At 37.7% G+C, this 22750-nt stretch overlaps 2 protein-coding genes across 15 annotated transcripts in view; one reads left to right on the top strand and one right to left on the bottom strand.

Annotated features, from left to right (window-relative positions):
* Window positions 1-11632, bottom strand: part of KIF1A (kinesin family member 1A) — a 95999-nt gene extending 84367 nt beyond the window's left edge. For 5 of the 14 annotated variants that reach the window (XM_072407792.1, XM_072407790.1, XM_072407789.1 and 2 more), the window contains exon 1: window positions 11466-11632. The gene's annotated coding sequence lies outside the window, so the exon portion shown is untranslated. The remainder of the gene's footprint in view (window positions 1-11465) is intronic. The other 9 variants (XM_072407801.1, XM_072407800.1, XM_072407799.1 and 6 more) reach the window with 3 other exon arrangements.
* Window positions 11633-21789: 10157 nt separating this feature from the next.
* Window positions 21790-22750, top strand: part of LOC140328303 (allantoinase, mitochondrial-like) — a gene marked incomplete in the record, with an annotated part of 21070 nt that continues 20109 nt past the window's right edge. Inside the window, 1 exon segment of the mRNA XM_072407802.1 lies at window positions 21790-21963. Within this exon segment, the coding sequence (XP_072263903.1) occupies window positions 21942-21963 (22 nt within the window).

The following is a 22750-nucleotide window of genomic DNA, read 5'->3' on the forward strand; positions in this document are numbered from 1 at the left end:
TTTATTTGGTAACCAAGACCCCCTGGTATTCTGCATATCGCAATTGCATTTTATTTTAAACAAACTTAGGATGTATGTTAAAGAATATGCTAAAAACAGCACTAAGACAAGAGGTCATACTGGTCCCATTAGATAAACACTAAAATATTTGATATATAAAAGCCGAACTCTATAAAAACCATGTGTGGGTGAGGTCAACCCCTAGGAGAGCAGCTATGCAGATGTGTGGAGAGAAACAATTGCTCATTATAACAGGGTGATTTAGCTAATGAACTGCTGCCTGTTGAGCGAGGGGGGAGGAAGATGTCAGCGATATGGGTGACTGTGCACTCTTACACAATGCAGCCAGCCGATGACACACACAGGTTACTCTACCTCATGTACACCACAAGTAATACGCACAACACCCACACACATACACTGCTGCTGTCAGTCTGGACAAAATGTGATGCAAGGTTATATGTGACAGAAAAAAGGGTTTAAAAGGAGCAAAACAAATATAGCCTAACAATAAGCAACTGAAGAGACAACAGACAACTTGTTGTATTAATTGTCATTTCCATTGTTGTTTAAAAAAACATAAACACACACACACCCAGGTGCACTTCCATTTTTTATGCAACTCAAAACATTAGGAAATCATCCTCTTCAAATTCTAGAAATAAGTTGGCCCAATGTACTAGTCAATATATAGAAAATATATAATTTTACTTGCTGTAAAAGATTACTTTTTTCTATAGTATATAGTTAATGTGAATGTGGCTTAAAATTTTCCCGATATGATAAGATAGGAAGATAAGGATGCTAAAGGGCAGACACTTGGATCCTTGGCCAAGCTGTATATGAAACTAAGCCCTATGTCATTTTACTCTCAAATGTCACAGCTCTCATATGTTTTGCTATTTGATTGCTAGTTGAATGACATGGGTAAAGCTTAGCACCAAGAAATGGTGCAAATACTAGCAGGGAATCTGTATTTTAGCACTATTGTACCCTATTGTAACCTCTCCAGGTCAGGCCCATAAAAAAGTAAATACATTATAAATAATGTAAAACATTAAAAGAAATCCCAAGAAAACGACTGCAACAGTTTGGCAATTATAGTGTAAAGGACATACGTGTATTAGTAATTTAACAAATTACGTGTAAGTAATTTAACAAATTTGATATGAAAACTAAAGATCAGTTCATTTTTCATTTAAAGTAAACTTTGGGACTGAGAAGTCTGGACATGGAAAGTTTATCAATTATCTTACTAGCCTCATGTAACTTATACCCTGTGAGGTAATCAATGATCTGCAGCTTCGTGCTTCATCTTACTGAAGCCTCATGCGTCATTGAGCCAGATGTTACCATACAGTTCACCAGCCACACACCAGCCAGCATACTATAGGACAATTAACATTTCTCACCAAGACCGTCATTTTTATTCAGATGCCGAAAGCAATTTGGAGCTTTCATGTGCTAGCAGGGTCAAGTAACACCAAGTGATGTTACTGAATTTTACTAGCAAATGATATTAATTATTATATGTGGTAATATTTGAAATGCCAGAAGGTAATAATGATAGGTTTCATCCTGCTCTGGTCCAAGACATAGTAAATCAAGTAGATCATGAAGATCTGTCGCCAATTTTCAATCCATTTTTCAATCAGTAATCAATGAATTGGGACCTAAAATACTGAATACATGTGTACAACAATTGTCAGAGTTGTTCATTCACACAATATAACTTTCAAACTGTATTTACCAACACTGATCTATCCACATCCAATATGACCCCAAAATACACACCCCAACATGCTTATTGAGCTGTAGGAAGCAAAGTGATACACCATAATAAGTTTATTATATTCTCTTCTACTGTCGGCACATGAGCACTGCAAAAGTATGATTGGCTCCCGATGATGCTCCTACTTAGGGGGCTGATTTTGAGACGAATTCTTTAAAAGTAGTACTTTTTAAAAGCTATTTCTCTGACTACATGGAAGTATCAAGTCAGTATTTTTAATGAAGACACAAGTTTGTTTGTTTTTTTTCTATGCCAGTTTGGGATTAAGCTTTAATGTATAATGCTTACTGTATGTGATAGGCTGTAAAAAGTCTACAATATATTTGATAATAGCTTTACAAATAGTTCATAAAAGGGTTCCCCCAGATCTCTATATTACCAAGAACAAGGAATGGGTAGACTAGATGCTACATCTATATCGGCATAAAAAACTTAAGTTTTGAACATGGAAGCTGGGCTCCCTGTATATACCTCTGGTGTCAACGGGCTTGTGTCCCCTTTAGGCCACTGGGTATGCAAATTAAGCATAAGCAATCCAAATATATGCCAACTGCGTTTTACCAATAAACCCTCTTTGACACATTCTTGTAATTTGTCTGGAGTGAATAATTAGCACTGTTGTTACACAGTTATTCCTTAAATGTATGCTCCATGTAAGGAGAAAATGACCAATAGTAAGTGTTATTGCAGTATTTGTATCAGACATTTTTCAGCAAACTTGAAAGTTTTGTCTGAGATTAAACAGATAAAAAGCATAATCAAAAAGTGAACTGTGAGTTTACTATGAAACAGATCTACAGGTCGGAATGTCGGAAACAGACCAGGGAAGAATGTGTCTTGGGTCCTCGTTGATGATTTAGACAGGTCATTTTTAGATGTTTCTTAAGCAGATCACCTTATATGCCTGATGTATTAAAGCTCTCCAAGGCTGAAGAAGATAGATTCATGGGAGAACCTGGGAGATTATTTTTAAATATTACATGCTATCTTCTCCCATCTTGGTGAGCTTTAATAAATCAGTCCCAATGTATAATTATTAAGGAAATTCCAGTACAGCATAACATTCATGTTTTACCCCTAAACATTGCAGCATCCTTTCCACTTCACTGTGCCGCTTTGTTGCATCGCTAGCAGGTTTCTTTCATGTGTGACTCATTATTTAATTCATCCGTTATGCTGCCTTTGTACTCTGAGGCCCAAGTGCATTGCTTTGCATTTTTATTGCCCATCTGACTAATTTGCCTGACTTAGGAGTGAACATAAATGCTTCAATTAGTCCATTAAACAGAAAAGTGGGCTTTTGAAATTTTTGGACTGTTTGTGTGATTCTGTTTTTATAGTTTCTATTACACAGCATCTTCTGTATGTCATACAAGGGATGAGAAAACAGCATGGAAGGGCTAAAAATATCCTGCTTATAACTGTCCATTTATCCATGATTGGTGAAATTATGGACATGGTTATTTTCAGATATGCATTACAGCAATAGGAACATTAGCAACGTTTGGTCATACATATTAGTCAGGGTTCATATACTAAGAAATGTTTCAAAGACCAAACATATTTTTCTATATTACACACCAACAGTTGTGCTTGTAACATATGAGCGTATTATGATCTGTGGTCTGAGCCATGTAAGATCTGTGGTGCCACTAGGAAGAAAGAAAGCTTGTCTGAACATTTCTAATGCAAACAATCATTGATGGTGGACACAAACTCTCTTGCTTTTTGAGTTGAGTTACCCCTTGTAAGGTTATAATTCACCTTGGTATGTCAATACGCTAAGTCCAGTTAGTAAAACACCACCATAGTATGTCTTATGTAATAAAAAATTTTTAAAAATCTACTTTTACTAATTTTGGAGGCAACGTACTGCTTTTACTAGGAACTAACCCTGCATCAGCCATGCCATTTATAAATTGTGTCTTTTTGATTTCCTCTAGTGAAATAAGACCAAAACCAATGTCTATGCAAGGAGAAGCAACATACCACATGTAGCAATCTATCTAACTAGTCCACTACTCCCGAAGGCCCCCTAACCTGCCAATCTGCCATGACAATCTCCCCAGTGCTGCTTTTATACAGCACAAATCCCACCTATCATTTCCCAACTGGGGAGTGGCAATGAGGGAAGAGGTACAGAGTCTATGGTATACATCCAAGAAACTTTGTTGGCATTTTTATATCATATGTCCAAAGTCTTCCAATAGTAAATCATGGGACAAATTAACATTTCTCTCTATCCCACTGCTCCTAAATGACTATTCAGCCCCATGGCCTTTCCTTACCCATCTCACTACCAACTACCAATCAAGTAATGCCTCATACTCCAACACTACTAGCTTTCACCTTTACCCTTTTCTGCCCCTATTCATCCATTTTCTTCTCTGGGTTTATTTTTGATCCAGCAGTGGGTGTTTTCTCATTTGCAATATTGTTATCCCCATATATATTATTCTGCACTTATTTCTTAAATCAAAGTAACCCTTATTTTTTCTCATTCACTCAGGGAACATGTTATTATGGTAATGTGCAGTGTACTTCAAATTACATATAAACTAATCATTTATTCTTTAGTTGATTACCTAATGCATCTATTTGCAATATATTTATCTGGACTGTACACAGAAGTAACTAGGTTGTTCAGTTTGTAAAAAATTCATGTTTACTGGTATAAACCAGTACAAATATAGAAACTAGTGAAGTGACTTTGTGGAAACACGTTAATGTATAAATAGCAAATTAATAGACATAAAAACCCCACAACATACGTTTACATACATTTACGTGTGACATAAATGACCTTTCTGAGCAGGCTTCTCAGCCTTTTTTGTTATTGGCTTTTCTACTTCAGTCTTTATGCTGTTGCATACATTTATATCAAATTAAATCAGTATATAAACTGTCTTCTCATAAAACATTCTTGTCATCAGTATATAAGGTCAATACCCAAATTAATACAGTATAATAGCAATATTCCATTGCTTACTTCCCATTCTAGAAATGCTGTGTGTGTGTCATTTTGATCCTCTTACTTGCAGAACAATATTACAGTTAAGGCTTATTTCCTGATCTACATTCACTCTGAAAATATTGGGACCAAAGGCTTAGCTTATTGCATGTCCCAATTTTGGGCAAATAGATTAATGTTTGATTCCCAAGCAGCAGTTACAAAAAAGCTCACCTGGTTACTATGCTCATTGTCTGGAACAGTCCCATGAACTCACCTTTGTGTTCAATAAACTTTCAGTATATTCTTTCCCACTGCCATGCAGGAGCTGTACTCATTTATATCTACAGTTATGGACAACATATTTACAGTATACCCCATGAGTCTTCCAGAGTGTATCAGAAATATGCAAAATTTAAACTATTGTCTTTAAAACCACAATCTAAAAAAAAAGTGAAGCAAACTCATCCATGATCAAGCCACCAGGTTGTTTGTAGGATTCAAAGAGCATACTCTTCCATTTAGGTAAATCAGATAATACCAGTCAGAACTGAATGGTACGTTGTAAAATAAATATGAGCTTAGTGCCAATATTAGCCCCCTTACAGATATATAAAATACTACCGGCCAACCTATCTCCTAGAATTATACCAGGGCTTATTTACTCGCATGTGTTCAGCCAGTGAATAGGTTGAGTCTGACTAGCTATTTCTGTAGTGCAAGTGAATTTCTACAGCACCTGCAGCATTCAAGTGTCTCATACCAGTCATCAACAATACCTAAAGTATCTGTGAACCCAAAACTTACAAATGCTCAGGGTACAGCCCAATCAGAAACAAACCTTATAACACATTTTTTAATAAGAACCCTTAAAATGAATTTGTTCTGTAGCAGTCACATGTCCACAACACTTCAATTTCTAATGTTGGAGTTGGGATAGAATGAAAGCTGCAACTCCCACTCAATACTTCCAGCCAGTAAACCTCCTGTTGGCCTTAACATTATTGACTAAAGAATAAGCAGGTTGCCTGTAAAAGACTAACTACGAGACTATCAAAGTATATTGTACATCATCACAGCCTCCTGCTTCTACAATGCAGAAGCCAGCATAAAATACTGACAAGAATATAGGAGCTGATGGTTGGTGTTGTCACCCACGTGATGGTAAAGACAGATGCTGGCAGGATCAAAGGATATTATATAGCACCAGACAGTTACAAATTACAGTTTTGGCATATGAACTAGATAACTAGAGATCATTTAAAGGATTAAATTTTTGAGTTTGTAAACAGTTTAAAAGGAATATCCATCAACATGGGTCCATATAAAGGTACACTATGCCATTTGAACCTTTGGGAAAGTGTAACCAGAGTGTTTTTAGGGTATAGAGTGGGGAAGGGTTAGAACAGATTTGCCACCTGGTAGGAAGTTCAGGAAAGTCTGATATTGGAACAAAGCAATTAAAAGCTGATAGAATGTAAAATTTTTCAATGCCCAGAAAAAGTATTGGGTTTTCTTGTGATGGAGAATTCCCCAGGACAGCCCTGGGCAGTGGCCTCTTCTTCTTCCCCACAGAATCCCAAAAAATGTCTAGGGATACACTTTACCCATATTAATAATTGTATTCAGTTTCCCATCACTGACTAAGGCATTAGAAGCAAATGCTGATGCATACATTAATAATAAATGATAAATGAAGAATATCTAATGTTCAGGGCAAAGAAAAAAACAAGCATTCAGAATATAAGACATGCAGATTCTATCCAGTCTTAGTACACCCTTCATGGTTACATGTAATATCGTTTTTGCATATTCCTGATATGGAAATCACAATTGCATGGCTAATTGTTTGAAAGTGACAAGTCTTATTTACTCAGGATCTTATCTGACCTCTTTTCCTTGTTACAATTTTCTCCTCTGTAACTAAATGTATTAGCTGAAGATTTAATACATCGGTACAGTGTGGTCTGCACAAGTCTGCAACACGTGGCTAAAAATGCCAGTCATTGTTCATTTAGACAAAGGCCTTTCAGACAGGCTTAGGCTACGTATACAAGTGCAATAATTGTCCCTGGAAACAAACGACTGACGACCGATCGACTGACAAAAAAAGTGCACAACCACTGGCCAACGACGCCGACGAACGAGGAAAGCCGCTGAAAATGAACGACGTCTCGGCAGATCTGATTGGGTGACGATCGTTCGCAATCTATTGTGTGTACGGTCGTGGATGTATGATTGTATCTAGTGTGTGTACATTATTGGTGGATTATATTTGAACATTGAAATTGTTGTTGAAAAAGAACGATTGACGACCGATCAACAATTATGCACGATTATTTTGAACAATCGTATAAAGCATGATTCTGTACATGCTGTAACTATAGGATCGTTCAAAATAATTGTGCATAATCGTTGATCGGTCATCAATCGTTCATTTTACAACGACAAATATTGCACATGTGTACGTAGCCTTAGTTTGGTGCTTTATACTGCATGTAAAACCAAGAGAACCTGGATTACTCAGATCAGAAAATTTGCAATGATGGTACAATTATTTTGTATCTAGTATATAATCTTGATCGATTTCTGTGTAATTGAATTATGAAGCATGCCACACATGCATATCTTTACTGCACCCTTCTCATGTTTGACATTGCATCAACTGCCTTGTGTTTGTAGTAGTAGGATGGATTGATTTTCGATTGAAGGTCAACAATTACTTTAAAGAAGTTGATCTAATTACACTTAAATTAAACTAAAGTTGATTAGTGTACGAATAACTTTAATTTAACTATATCGTCTTCTTTGGTCACAACTGTCTAAGAGGGGATTTCCCCTTTCCATTGTAGAGATCTCTTCTGTTTCTCTGGGGCAAGAAAAGAATGAAAGAAAAGGATGAAGAGTTTTAAATTTTCCATACTCTATTCAAAACAAAAAAAAAGTTTTAGCATTGCAACTACTGTAAACAATTCTGCCAGTAAACCTTGAATAACTTATGTCTTAAACAAAGGACTATCACTGCTACTCCACTTCTGGCTGGCTGTCATGTTAGTTCTCTGCCTTCAATACCTTATGGGTTACTGGCTTAGAAAGAAGATTATGGGTTCTAGCATCAGTTGTCATATTTTTGCCAGAGTTCTGAATATAGACAAATGGAATGACATATAGGAAACAAACATTTTCAGAAGGTCAGATTCTTGCTAGTTTTTTAAGCAATCAAAGTTGTGTCTATGGTAGGTGCTTCACCTACCTGTTGCCCAACCCAGCTGCACATACTCACCTTCTTTTTGGTCTCCCAGAAGTAAATCCAATTACCCAAGATAAGCAATGAGAAAAAGCCCTGTGTAAGCTCCAATTAACACAGCAAAAAGAGATTGAGTCATATGTTCCTGATAGCCAAAAATACCAGGTATTTCTCTTTGTTTTTTTTTTTACCTCTGTTGTAGTTGTATTACTTGCTATGGTGCTGAAAATAATTTCTCTTTCATAATTAAAGATTTATACTTTTTGATTCATCTGGCAGTATTTGTCAAATAGGAACTCACTGCATTTCTCCCAAGAACCAATCAAATTCTTCCATCATCAACCAAAAGTGGAAGATCTGAATGTCATTAGTTGTGGTGAACAACAAAAACAGAGTCACCAATCCTATTGGCTAGTTAGTGTTTGAACTGGGTTGGCTGTTTTGATGTATTACAGAATTACAGTTGTATTACAGTTGAGATGGTTGAGTCCAATTTGTCCTCTATTTTATTTATGTTTAATGTTGCCAAAATGCATGTTGGCAGAGGACAGTTCATTTGATAGATACCTGGCTATTTACTTATTTTCATTTTATCCTGACTCCTGCAGTTAATAAATTTGTAACCAATGACCCATATGTGTATATATATTTTTAAAAACAATGCAAGTAACAAAGCATCAGTGACTGCGGTATACTGTAAAAGAAATGCGGTGAAGCACAAAGTGCATAGTCAGACCTTAAAATTGATTCCTGCACAGTTCACCTTAAACAAACCAAATATATCTTAATGGTATCTACTTACATTTGCCTGCATTTATAACCTGACCTTCAGGAAAACCACAGTGGAAATACTGTAAATATGTGGATACTGTGATATCTTATTATCATTGTATCTATGTCACAGTGCACCAAAATAAAAGTGGGTCCCAGAACATCAACTGCACAGTTATTTTTTTTTTTAATTCACATTGTATGCACATAAAAAAGTGTGCCTATGCCTTCACTCTACCAACCTCTTATCCTACCATGACCACCACTGGGGCCTTCTCACAATATCACTCTTGATACCTAAAACATATACCCTGTTTATTTCCAGACATTAACATTGCTATTGACCTTGTGGGAGGCAATGGAGAATGGAAGTCATAACTAAACAAACACTTTACAAAAAATTGTATTTTGCATCAGGATGATGGGGCTCCGGTGTGCAGTGGGAGCAAAGTAAAGGTATTATCTGGCACATTACAACCAAGCTGTAAAATGACACCTAAGTCTATATCACCTGTACATGACACAAGTCATGATGGCCTTATGAATTATACAGTTATTCTGGACCCCAGCAGGTTTTTAAATAAACCAGTAGAAGAAACAAAGTACAATATGCAAAAAGCACAGCAATTAATCAGAAGTCATCTTGTACTGGTGTAACGTTGGTAAAGTAGTTCTTTTTTGCCTTTTATAGATCTGTGCAGTGTGAGATTTTTTACATGCACTTTTTAATAAATATGATTGTAAGTATTATCAGATTGTGCCCACACAACCTGCTCTGCCAATTCATATTTTTTATTTAGTCATAGTAGTTTCCAAGTTATGCCTTATTCTAGTAAACACTAGCTGGCGGACATAGCCAAAAGTGGGCCTCTGTGCAGAACGGATTTGGGCCCCTCCTGCTGAACTGACTTGGAACCTCTGTGCGGGACTGTTAGCTGAGGAAAGTTTCAGATCCCTGGTGCAGTTGGACCCAGTGGGTTCAAACCTGACTAGCTTCCTAAGGTAAGGCCTTTTATGTTAACCAAGAGCTGGTGGGAATAGTAAGCACTGTAAAAAAAAAACCCTCAGTAATGTATATGAGGACTAGATTCCAGGTTATGTGAGTCAACAAGCCAACCTAAAGAGGAAAAATCTCAGGGGAAAATATTACGCTTTTACCAAGCAACAGCGTGGCTTCATTCAGAAAGGGATGTGGCATCCTATAACAACCAGTCAGATATCTGCTATCATTTTATTCTGTGCAAACTCCAAAACGAACCCTGGAATCCAATTGGCTGGAAAACTGTGCAAACCTCTTATTTGTAAACACACACAATCCATTTCATGATTAATCCAAATAGCAGCTAAAAAAATATGCTGCATCAATAATGTCAATTTGTATGAGAGGCCTGTGCATTGAATAAAGGCATTTTCCAATATGGTAAGTATATTTGAATCATAGGCTCATGTAATGCATAGGGAGAGGAAATTTCCAGATGTGTGTAGTGTATTAGCCAGGGAAACATTCACCCCTGCTTTGACTGTCAGCCGTGATGTATACTTTGAGCATAGAATTGCAGGTGATTGCACTAGTACTCCATACACAGATACAGAAAACAAGCCTCTTTCATGTTACCGTTTGATCCATTATACCTTTCTCCTAGCTGAACCTTCTAGCCATGACCACCCAAACCCGCAGATAATTTATCCCATTACCTCTCCCTGTGCTGCTTCATAAACACATTAGCTGCCAGAAACAGGATGCAAGCGCAATGGGCGGGCTAAATACCGGAGTTTGCATTGTCATGCCCCTTGTGGACCATTAATACCCCACCTTGCCCCCACCCAGGCTTGGGTAGAATAAATCCATCCCCATTACAATGTCTGACCAGGTGTGACGCCACTATGTATTGTTACAAGTGTGAGCTCAGCAAAACATGGCGGGTGGGCAATGAAGTAAAACAACATGGGGGATGGGAGGGGGGTATATCTATCATCTTAGCAATACAGTACATCATAAACAAAAACATACAACAGACACAAAAAACAAAATATTGAGCAAACTGTACAATAACATCACAAAATCCCACCCAACACTCCTGGATGATTCAGGGACAAATAAATAATTTACAATTTCCTGTACCATCCAGGGGAATTTCAATGACTTGGGCACACACTGACCAGATGGCACACAAGCAGGCACATACATGCCCAGATGACCTGTACAGAGCCACAATCTGATGCCAATCCTATTTGCAAGGCACCGTAAGACCACTTAACCACTAACAGCTTGGCCAGACAGAAAATAAAGACACCATCAGTGGGGCAATTGTCTGCGGGAGCATCTCAGGCCCCTCTAGCTAGGAAAGGGTGAAAAACCTGGTGCAGGAATTTCCCATGGGATTGACAGAAGGGAGGGAGACGGATGAAGGAAGAAGGGAGGGCATTGAAGGAAGAGAAAAATAAGGACAGAGCCTGGAAAGATGGTGGCAAATAGCAATATGGATCAACTGAGGCATAGCCGGCGGCGACATGATACAAATAAGGACAGAGCAAGGGCAAGTACAACACGGAAACAATCATAAAATATCCAAATGATGAGGAAAAGAAACAAAGAGAAAAGGGTGTATACAAGGAGTGCCAGTCATCCTGGGTGATGCATATCTAGCTTACAGGGATCCAAATGATGGAAGAATAATAAAAGGCAGAAGGATGTAGGGCGGTACCTGGCTGTCCTTGTCTCTACTTCTCTTTGCGGTGGTGCATCAAGGCTGGATTCCCAGTTCTGACAACTAATGGGAATATTCTAATGCTGTGTCACAGCTCCCAATGTATGTGTGCTGCTGTCCTGTGCCTCCTGCCTGTCCCTCTGGTCCCTGCCCTGCCTGTCAGTGCTGGTTGGCTGGAGCTGTGTTGTGAGGGAGGAGGGATGGTCAGGCTGCTGAGGCTGGAGAGATGGAGGAGGAGGGAAGAGCAGGTGGAGGATGAGACATACTGTAAGGGAGGAGCTGGGATGCTGGTGCTGATGAGGGAGCTGTGACGTTAGTGCAGATATTACACCATCACTGGGATGCAGAAATGGATATCATCACATTCACATAGATAAATACATACATACATAGATCCATGTCCACTGATCGGTAATACATAATATATATTAGCACTCTCCTACGTGAAAGGATAAGGTACGGATTTATCTATACATACATAGATAGATCTATATCGACTGATCAGTAATACATAATATTTATTAGCACTCTTCTAATAAAAGGACAAAGTATGGGTTTATCTCTACATACATAGATAGATCTATATCAACTGATCAGTAATACATAATATTTATTAGCACTCTCCTACGTGAAAGGATAAGGTACGGATTTATCTATACATACATAGATAGATCTATATCGACTGATCAGTAATACATAATATTTATTAGCACTCTTCTAATAAAAGGACAAAGTATGGGTTTATCTCTACATACATAGATAGATCCATATCAACTGATCGGTAATACATAAAAATTGTTAGCTTTCCCCTACTTAAAAGGATAAGGTATTGATCTAGCTATACATACATAGATCTATATCAACTGATCAGTAATACATAATAATTATTGGCACTGTCCTACGTGAAAGGATAAGGTATGGATCTATCTTTACATAAATCCATAGATCCAATTCGACTGATCGGTAATACATAAAAATTGTTAGCACTCTCCTATTAAAAGGACAAATTATGGATCTATCTATACATACATAGATATATCCCTATCCACTGATCGGTAATACATAAAAATTATTAGCACTTTCCTACCTAAAAGGGTAAGGTATGGATCTATCTTTACATACATAGATAGATCCAAATCTACCGATCGGTAATACATAAAAATATTAGCATTCTCCTACTTAAAAGAATAAAGTGATAGACGCCCATTTTTGGATACATAGATTGTACAATGATAACATATTATATGATAAAGACATCAATTTGTCCTTTACAATTGATAAGTAAAAAGATAATTTATCAATAAGATATACAAGTATTTATTGTAATTAATATAAAAAATAAATTATTACCTAAATCAATTTTTAAATGATCATCAGGTTTACACTGTGGTTTTAATAAATTTTCAATGACTTCTTATTTAGGATTTTGAAAATATTACTGAACCCCGGTGCCCCAGTGATGACAGCCTGAAGAAAAATAGTCAAGGATTCACTTATGTAAGAATCTGAATATTCATTAAATGACCAGTAAAATTATCAATTTTGTCACCTTTATTTTGCAGTAACATACTAAAGAAACTTTACAAAGCCAACACACCAGGATATCTTTGTTATTAAGATTATTATTAAACAGGATTTATATAGCACCAACATATTATGCAGCTCTGTACAATAAATAGGGGTTGAAAATGACAGATACCAACAATGTCATTGTGACATGGAGGAGGAGAGGACCCTGTCCAGAAAGCTTACAATCTATAATCTATAATAATATCTAATTTATTAAGAGACATTCATTTTTTAAAAACTGGATCTGACATTCACGAAACATTGTCTGCTGCAGAATCTTTCAGGTCCAGGTGTTTTCAGTGTTAGTAACTGATTCTCCACCAAACAATGTTTGGTGAATGTCAGATTCACTGCTTTTTAAATATATATGTATGAAGTCCACAAGAATTTTGCTATAATATGCTAAGGAAGAAGCTTTATGGTAGAAGAGGTATAGAGGATGTATATGCATTTAAGCCCTACACAGAAGTCAGGCAGACATCAGATCACAGTTGCAGGGAAAAACATTTTGCTGTTTCCAGTGAAAGGTGAACAAAAGATCACTATATAAACAACATTGATCAGTTCTATGGAGAGGAGAGGGGGAGAAGCAGGATCCCGCTGTGCTCTCCTCCATGAAAAGGCATTGTGGTCATAATTGATTGGCGTTTTATCAATCCCCCGCTGCAGATTGATTAACAGCATCAGGGCACCCCCATACACGTCAGATTTTTGCAAGAGATAAGCATGACCATTTGCCTCACGTGACACTCATCTGTGTACATAGCTTTATAAACTACTGTGCTTTGAGAACGTTAGAGGTTAGTGTCCCAGACATGTGTAAACCCAATCTGAAAACCACCAATGTGCAGATCACCTGTGCACTTTACCATAAATTGCTTACTCCCCAGTATTCATGTCACCCAAAAGATCTATAGCACACAAGGTTCATCCCCCAGTATTCATGTCACCCATAAGATCTATAGCACACAAGGTTCACTCCCAGTATTCATGTCACCCATAAGATCTATAGCACACAAGGTTCACTCCCAGTATTCATGTCACCCATAAGATCTATAGCACACAAGCCCCAATGTCATTCATCAATTCTCCCTGCCAGGTTGAAAAATGACTGATTGGACAACCACTGTGCTTTCACATGGAGGAGAGCACAGTGGGGAGCCATTCACTTGTTTACTCCCCTCTCAATAGGAAGGAACGCTCGTTTGTTCATGTGTCACAAAAAATGTTTCAAGATACAGTAATCTGACATTTGTATGGTGGGTGCATAGGACCATAATATAGGCTCCGCAGCAGTGCCTCCACCCAATTGGCCCTTGTGTAGTGCATGTGGCACCCCTAATTAAGATTTAACATTTTTACAGACATGGAACGCACACTTTTGTAGCAGGATATGTCCAGTCCTTAAATTAGGCCGTCTTAGAAGCAGGTTGAAACAGGGAGCGGTAAAATACCTAAAAGTAGCCCATATATCAAGCTAGCAGTCCTTGCACGGAGCTCACACTTCTTTGTGGCATCAAGCAGAAGAAAAATACATTTCAACAGAGGTTCATGTGCGTTCTGTGTACCAGGGATGATTGCAGCTCAGACCAGTAGAGCTCCCAGTGGTGTTACTGTTGTCTTCAGTGATATTTATGTAGACACTGGAAGAATTTCATGTAGTGTCTTAAGTTATTTCCATGATAGCCACCACACCAGCATGCATGGAGGTCACTTATTTAGGTTGTACAGGTCAAGAACAAAAGGAAAGACTAGTGTTCTTACTGTATTGGTAAATGTAGGTAAATGGATCAGAAAAGGTCAATAAAGATGCAGCAGTTGATTAACAACCACAGAACTTTGTACTTTCTTGAGCAGCACATAACTAGAGGTGGTGATTGACTTGATGATCAAATTTCCTATTAAAAATTTGTTTACTGTTCAGTAGGTAGTAAAATGATCAATATGACCTGGGTGGAATTAATCACTCTCTTGGAGCTGACCATCAAAACTTGAAGTGTCCTTCACCCCTCTCCCCCATTTTTTTTTCTTTTACAGGTTGTCAGAGATTTGTTTGTTCCTTACTAGCTGACATTGTGTCCTATAAGTCCTACGAACACATAGACTGGTTGAAGGCCTGTCTGGAATGGTGAAGATCTTTATGTATTTAAATTATATATGGGGTGCTAACAGCACAAAGTTATGGGTATTTGCTTAGAAAAAATATTTGGTTTGATAATTTGTTCCTTTAAATCACGACAGCTATGACCTTTCCCTCTTCACAATATATATTTTTGCATGATTTGTTTTTAAGATGAAGACACAGACAAGACTGGAGGTTGAAGTTAACAATACCTATGGTTGCCAGCAGTCAAGTAACAGACAACAAAATCTTCATATCCAATGTTCCTTCATATGTGTTCAAGGTTTGTGAATACAAATTCAGAATTAGCAAGGAGGAAAAAAATGAGGAAAGCATGCTTTACCTGTGCAAATATGCAAAGGACAACCCAAACCTGGGCAAATCTTTGCTTTTCCTGGCATAATGAAGAAGTGGTATAAAGAAGACCAAAGAATCACTTAACAATTTACTATATATATATATATATATATATATATATATATATATGCAGAAGGGAAGCAGGCTGGACAAATGTAATATTCTCTAAACCTCTGTTTATCAGCGGGAACCAATGGTCAAATCAATTGCAAAGGTAGTGCATAATTTGTGATAAAGAAAGGCAGCACTCGGTTCCCACAGCTGGAGCAGAGAAGGCAAATTAGGAATACTACTGTCGTCAGTGTATTTTAAAAAAACAGGGCTTATTAAATGCAGTTAAAGACAAGTGCACTGCAATATATTTATCAAAAAAGACTATTGTGTCTGGCTTGCGGAATTTTTAAGCTGTCTCCTTAAACCACCACAATTAAAGAAGGACTAAAAACAACTTTATTATAGAGATCTGCATAGAACCTGGACCCTAAAATAATGGAGGTTCAGGCTTTTGGGGATTCTAGAAAAATAATAGCTAAAGTTATCTGATGTCTCAGAATATTTGGCGTAGTGTAATATTTGTGAGCTCACCGATGTGAAATCCCATCCTGTTGTAGCTTCTTTATGAGATAAAGCTTTGGTGCCTGGTGAATTCTAATAATCTCCCTTTACAATTAGACTGTCCTTATAATGCTATTACAATATTGGCTGAATCATTGTGGTGCAATATCACATGTGACTTATTGTGCAGTATAAAGCGCATTATTGTATTGCAATAACTCACAAATTAATAATTGCCTGACAATGAATATTTAACAGGCATATAGTACAAAAAGTACAATACAATATTCAGATGATTTCGATCTGTGCATTCGGACCTACGGATCACTAAATGCACTGACTCCAAACTGTGCAAGCGACCTCCTGTCTGAGCCTATGATGGGAGAGTGAGCGGGTTGTGTCCAGAAAAACAACCCGCATACCACCCTGAGCCTACAATCCGTAGACATGGTCGGCGGCTCTGGCCGGTGCGACCCCCAGCCGGGTCCTTCTCCTGCGCACTAGCCAGAGCCGCAGACCACCAAAATGATTTGGCGGACCACCGGTTGGCAACCGCTGCTCTAAAATGCAAGTGAAGTCTCATGGCCAGCATCATTCAGTCCACTGCTTCCAAGCTCAGAGTGACCTAGACCACTAATGCACAAGCAGTAGAGTGAGGAGCTCATTGTTTTGTCACTGTCCCTCTCATGCTATTAACATGCTTTCTCCCAAAACATTACCTGTTTGGTTATTTTCACTGCTTCTTCCCCTTACACTAAAGCCCTACTGAACAGGCACTGAAACAGGCCGACATTAAGTCAAATTCAGGTACTTACACTGCTTCTAATAAAAATACTTTATACATTACAAAGCTACAGTAATTTGTTCTTTTCATATCTGCCTGCTGTTCAGCTTCAAGTGTAGAAAAAATGAGGTGCTGCTCCAGGTGTCACAGCTGCATTCAGCAGCTATTTAAACTATGAACTGCAAAAATCAAATGGTTTTAAGACTCCTCTATTACCATGTAAACAAACACAGACGTACTGTAATAAACTGGAGTTAGTAAGGTAATTTAATGCATTTTTTTATACAGAGGTTGCCAAACATACTAAAAGTAAAATCTTGTTTTGTTAATCATTTTCTAATGTAACCTATCATTAAATCTTTCTTCTCCATACCCTTTCTAGTTTTGTTTTTTCTTTATCTATTTATTAAGCCTTTAGTTTGTTTGAAAAGGAAACTGATGATTTTCTTATTTGCTGAGGTTTTCTAAGTGAAGGATCATTAGGGTTTTGCAGTGGTTACACATGGTTAAAACAACCGGAATAGCATCATCTGTGAGGATTTCTGTGAAATCTATCAATGAAGATTGTGATCTGGGAGTTACTTGTTATGAACTGATGAACATATTATTGTGCAGAATCTCAGTATTTGTAGATCCTTGGTCACCTGTTGCTACTTCAGTCCTATTATAATTAAAAGCGTTGGGTGTTGCCTTACCGATCACTGGCAAGAAGTCCTGTTGTTAAATTGGTATTTGTTAAAATTCCTGTAGCTTGAGTTTTGTGAGTTGACAGGATGGTGACTAGTAACCTTTCATCAAGAGTTTTACATGTGTGTACACTGAATTCTGTGTCAGAAAGCGGGAAATGCCAACATTGACCTACTTTAGGCCTCTAAGCATACACTTATTACAAACTCTTCACTTTTCATGTATTTGGGCACTTGTGGAATGTCTCTGCTGAGACGGAGCTAGATGTTTGCCTTGTGGTCAAGTGTAACCAGCCAAACCGATGAGGTTTACGTTTTAAAAGAGTAAGAAGGGGAATTATTTTTGTTTGTTTTTTTATGTCTGTTATTTTCTTGTGGGAGCAACTTTGGTTTCTATGTTTGCAGCATGTAGGACAAAACCTATTTTACAATAAAATATAAAAGTTCTTCAACCTTACTAAGGGCCTAGTCATCTGATCAGCAAATTAAGTCCCTCAACTACTGACTGCAACATGAAAGATTTCCTGTAGTTTTCTGGATAACTGAAAAATATTATTGTTACCAATTGGGTTAATGCGATGAGACACGGCCGGGGGGCACCGATGGATGCCGCACCCTTGTCTATGGATGCAACGCTACATTATGCCAGAATCTGTCATCCTGGGGCCACTCTGTCTCACTATTAGACAGGTGGCTTCTTGTCTTCTCCCATGAGGTTGATCTGTCCTATGAGTGGATGGGCGTTTCATTATGCCCACGTCACTCCCACCCGGTGGGTCTTCTTTCTATTTAGGTAAACTAGCACTGCACATGGCAAAGCCTTTCCTATCTGGAACAAAATCCTGAATGCTGGCAGCAAGCAGCTGTAGGTAACATAGTATTACAACTTGCTACAATTTAACCACAAATCTGATTGTCTGAGCATCAATAACATTGGTGATACTACTCTTCTTTTTTATTATGTAAGATTGTAAACTGGGACAAAAAGGATGCCATCTGAATTTATAAAGCATCTATGAGGAAACATCTTTTTCACCTATATATAGATATTGTGAATATCCATTTAAAGCCAAAGGCAAGGTAAACCATTGACACTTTACTAAAGAGTATGGGATTTATTTATGTGTATTCACAATTCATTGGACACTGCTTTCATTAATTACATGATTATTACATAATTGAAATTATTTTAAACTATCTAGTTTATTATGTTTTGAGATAATAATTATTACTACCTGTTTCACAGCAAATATATCCCTGTGAATCCCCAAATACTCTAACAAGTAAAGGAATTTGGCCCTATCATACACCTGATTTTTTTAAAAACAAAACTCATCGAATGGGGGCAAAGACCACTATAAGAAGTTAATGAATTGGAGTGTTATGTCTATGATACACTTTGAGTTCACATTTGTAAACATAATTGTGCATATTGTGCCAGCTGTAATTGTGGCACTTGTATATATCTGTATATCCCTAGCGTGGGGAAAACAATTTTTAGAAAACGCAACAATTTTATTATATTTGGTATAATAAAATAAAGGTTTTGTATATATTTATGCATTTAAAGTCCCTTTGTTTTCTTTTTTGAATTGGTTTAAGTAATTATATAGGTCAATAAGCTAGTAAGGTCTGATGTATCTGTTCTCTCATGTCTCCTAAATTGTAAGCAGAGTCTTCTCTTCTTCTTTTGTCACTGTCGGTATCTGTCTGTCATTTGCAACCCATATTTAATGTACAGCGCTGCTTAATATGTTGCATAATAAATAAATCATGTTTATTAATAATATTATTATTATTATTATTAATAATAATAATAATGTTGTATGGTAATGGATGCTTCCATTCCATGGTTGGTGGTGGAAGCATCTAACACCTGATATTTAGAACTGGAGAAAAGAAAAGAGTGGTGAAAAGGTTCAGTCCAAATGGAGCTTTCCTATCCAGAGGTCCTGTTGTGTTCCCTCAGTAAGGATGTGACTGGTCCTTGGAGGCTTAGTGACAATTAGGTCATCCAAATTCAATATGATCTACAATGGCATGTATGTCTTGGTGTAGGGTGTCAGCATATCAGGAGAAGTGTCTAATATACGCAATTAATATTTTCAACCGATTGCTGCAGTTTCCTGTCCTGGAGAATTTGTTGTGGTCTCATGTGTTAAAATTTGAATGTTCTAAGCCAGCGGTCGCCAACCAGTGGTCCACAAGAAAATTTTGGGGGTCCACGGCTCTGGCCGGTGCGCCTACAAGCGGGATCAGGAAAAGGACCCCGCTGGGGGCACGCACCCACCACAGTCGCAGACCACGTCCCCAGTACAGTTCCCAGGCTCAGGGAGGTGGGCGGGCAATCTCCCTGGACACAACCCGCCCACTCTTCCATTGCATGCTCAGATCTGCGAAGAGAGAGTGGGGGGTTTATGTCACAATGACGTCACTCTGGGAGGGGGGTTCTTCCCCTTTGAGTGACACCAGGCTCCCGGGAGCCAGTGATTTTAGTGGTCTGTGGGACCGAAAAAATTGGCAACCACTGTTCCAAGCAATATTTTTGCAACTGATTTGGCTTGGACAAATTGTTGTGGCTTGTGTTTTAGTGGTTCATGCTTTTATAGCGCTTGCATAAATGCCTGTATTCATGCAGATTCAGCCTTAATAACTGTTTTCTTCTCAGTGCAATAGTTTCTTTCCTTTGTTTCTTTTGCTTCAGTGTGAGTTGCTATGAATTGCTCCAAAAGTGATGATCACTGTGAGAAGGATCTTAGCAAGAATTACTGTGAGTGGAACTTTAGCAATCTAAATTATTGCCATTAAATCACATGATCCTAGAAGATTCTCCACCAGAGAATGTTTCAGTGAATGTGAGATTTGCTGCTTTATAAATAGACACCTAAGATCCTTTAAAAAGCTTGGAGAAAGTAGATTAGCAGGATGTAGTTCCATATAATATTGACATCCTGCTCTTTACCAATAAGCTATCTTCTAAAAATGTGATGTATTTTCTGTTCAGTTATTTTTCCCATGAGTAGACTCTGCATTAATACTTGATAGAATATTTTCAGACATTCATTAGCTCTTTTGAACTTTACAAGTACTTAGTTGCGTTGTATCATGTTTTAACAGCAAAGGCTATGCATCACACAATTCTATTGTAAATCAATTTTCATTAATTTTTGCCTTGTTTGTTTTATAACTTTAAACATGAGAAAAGGCCTAATTTTGCATCTAGAACTAATAGAAATGTCTAGATGCAAATCCGCTTCATGTTGAAGTCGTGGCTGGCTCACTGTCTAATTTTATAGGATTTCTCTCTAGTGAATGCACAGATCTTTGCTGACACATGTGGCTGCAAACGTCATAGGTTATGCAGAGAAACAGGTGTCTATGCAGACCAGAAAGCATACAAACTGTATCACAACACAGCAATTCCAGCAGCAGATAACAGTGAATTACACAGAAAAGTACAATGCATGTACAACTTTCCATAAGTGCATAAGGAGTTGCTTGTAATAATGATCTGTTTTTTTTTTGTTTTTTTAAATGGCGTGCACCCGTGTACAATAATTATGTGATGCAGATGACACTACAACAACTATATGCAGAGGGAGTACAAATTGGTACTCGAGGAGTTAAGGGCCCTGCTTACAATCTTCAGTCCTGGAGGGCCACATACAGGTGTGGGTTTTTAAAGAAATATTCATTATCTGACCCTTTGTAGAACATACCCTGTACCATGTTTTGCTGTCTTATAGAAAAATATGTGAGGCATGCCTTGGTTGTACCATTGGAGCAATTTAATGTTTCCTATCCATTTCCACCAATACTTCTTTTTGGACCTATAAGTGTTGTTGGCATAAACTGTGTAAATCTCATCAATGAATGGAAGGAAAAAAAATATTTAGCATGTGAACTAGATTTCTTATATGTGTTTCATTTGTGCAGTTAGATGTTTGCCCGGTGCTCTGTTTTAACCTTAGAGCAGTGTTTTGTGCATTTACCAGATAAACCAGGAGCAAATTTTTTAAATGAATGCTAAATATGAAATAAATATTATCATTAACACTATCATATTGAAATATGTGGCCGGTGATAAAGTTACTATTACAAATTAGGTGCTAAACCCTATTAATACTGCAATCTCCCTTTTGTATTTTTAGTTTAACATGTCAATCATTAATTCTTACAGAGTGAAATGAAGTAGACTGGGAGGGAATTTGGATTATGACAATAAGGTCAGCAAAAAGGGAGAGAGAAAAGTAGCTTTGGACAGAGAGCAAAGATTACAGAGGGAACATAGAGTTCAGAGCCAGAGAAAGACAGACTCAATCAACACTAAAATATTCATATAGAGAAGACTAGACGCAGATTGGGGTGGAGGTGGTTCCAGACTGTGTAATGATATCACAATGGCATTGAAATCTAAACCAGGTAATTTACAATTACATTAACTGTTTTTGAAGCTTAACTCCAGGTAACCAGGTACATACTGTACATGTTTAAAATACATAGAATTGAGCTGTTTTCTTGCAAAACAAGTTGTGTCTATCTATTCATAAGACTAAGGCTAATTTACGACTCATGGTTCAAAACTGTGGTGCATACCGCTCCAGGCTTCCTACTGACTGGGTGATTTGGAGCCATAAGAGGCGGTAACCACTAGAGTTTGCAAGCACTTTTGCGGGTTTTGGCTTGCAGTTGGAAGTGTTGTTTTTTAATATTTGTAAATTAATTGGCATACATTTTGTAAGTGAAGTGGCTAATCACTCTGAGTTAGCAGATATGTCTATCACCTCAAAAAAACAACACAATGCTATCACAAGCAAATTAATAAAAAAGTAGAAAACTGTTTTCCAAACTGTCCTTTTGTAGGGGTGGCTAAATGTTGTTAACTGCAGAGGTACCACCTGAAGATAGCACTAGTCTAAATTTAGCCTTACACAGTCATGCCAAACTATACAGACAGACTGATGACCTGGCCTTTCTCTGCTGCAGTTAAGCAATGCAGTGAGGTCACCTCCATGCCCAGAGTCTGTAATTAGACATTGAAGGAGAAGCAGTTAACCATTCTGTTCTCCCCTCTTGTCTTGTAGTATAATGTGGTGATTCACTTGCGTTAAGGTGTTGCAGTAAAATGCTCAAGCATGAATAGGGGAAAGCCCATGACTGAGGGGTAGGGTGGACAACCCAAGAAGTTCTTGACAACCATTACATAGCT

The sequence above is a fragment of the Pyxicephalus adspersus genome, chromosome 4 (assembly GCF_032062135.1).
Source record: "Pyxicephalus adspersus chromosome 4, UCB_Pads_2.0, whole genome shotgun sequence".
NCBI classification, from domain to species: Eukaryota; Metazoa; Chordata; class Amphibia; order Anura; family Pyxicephalidae; genus Pyxicephalus; species Pyxicephalus adspersus.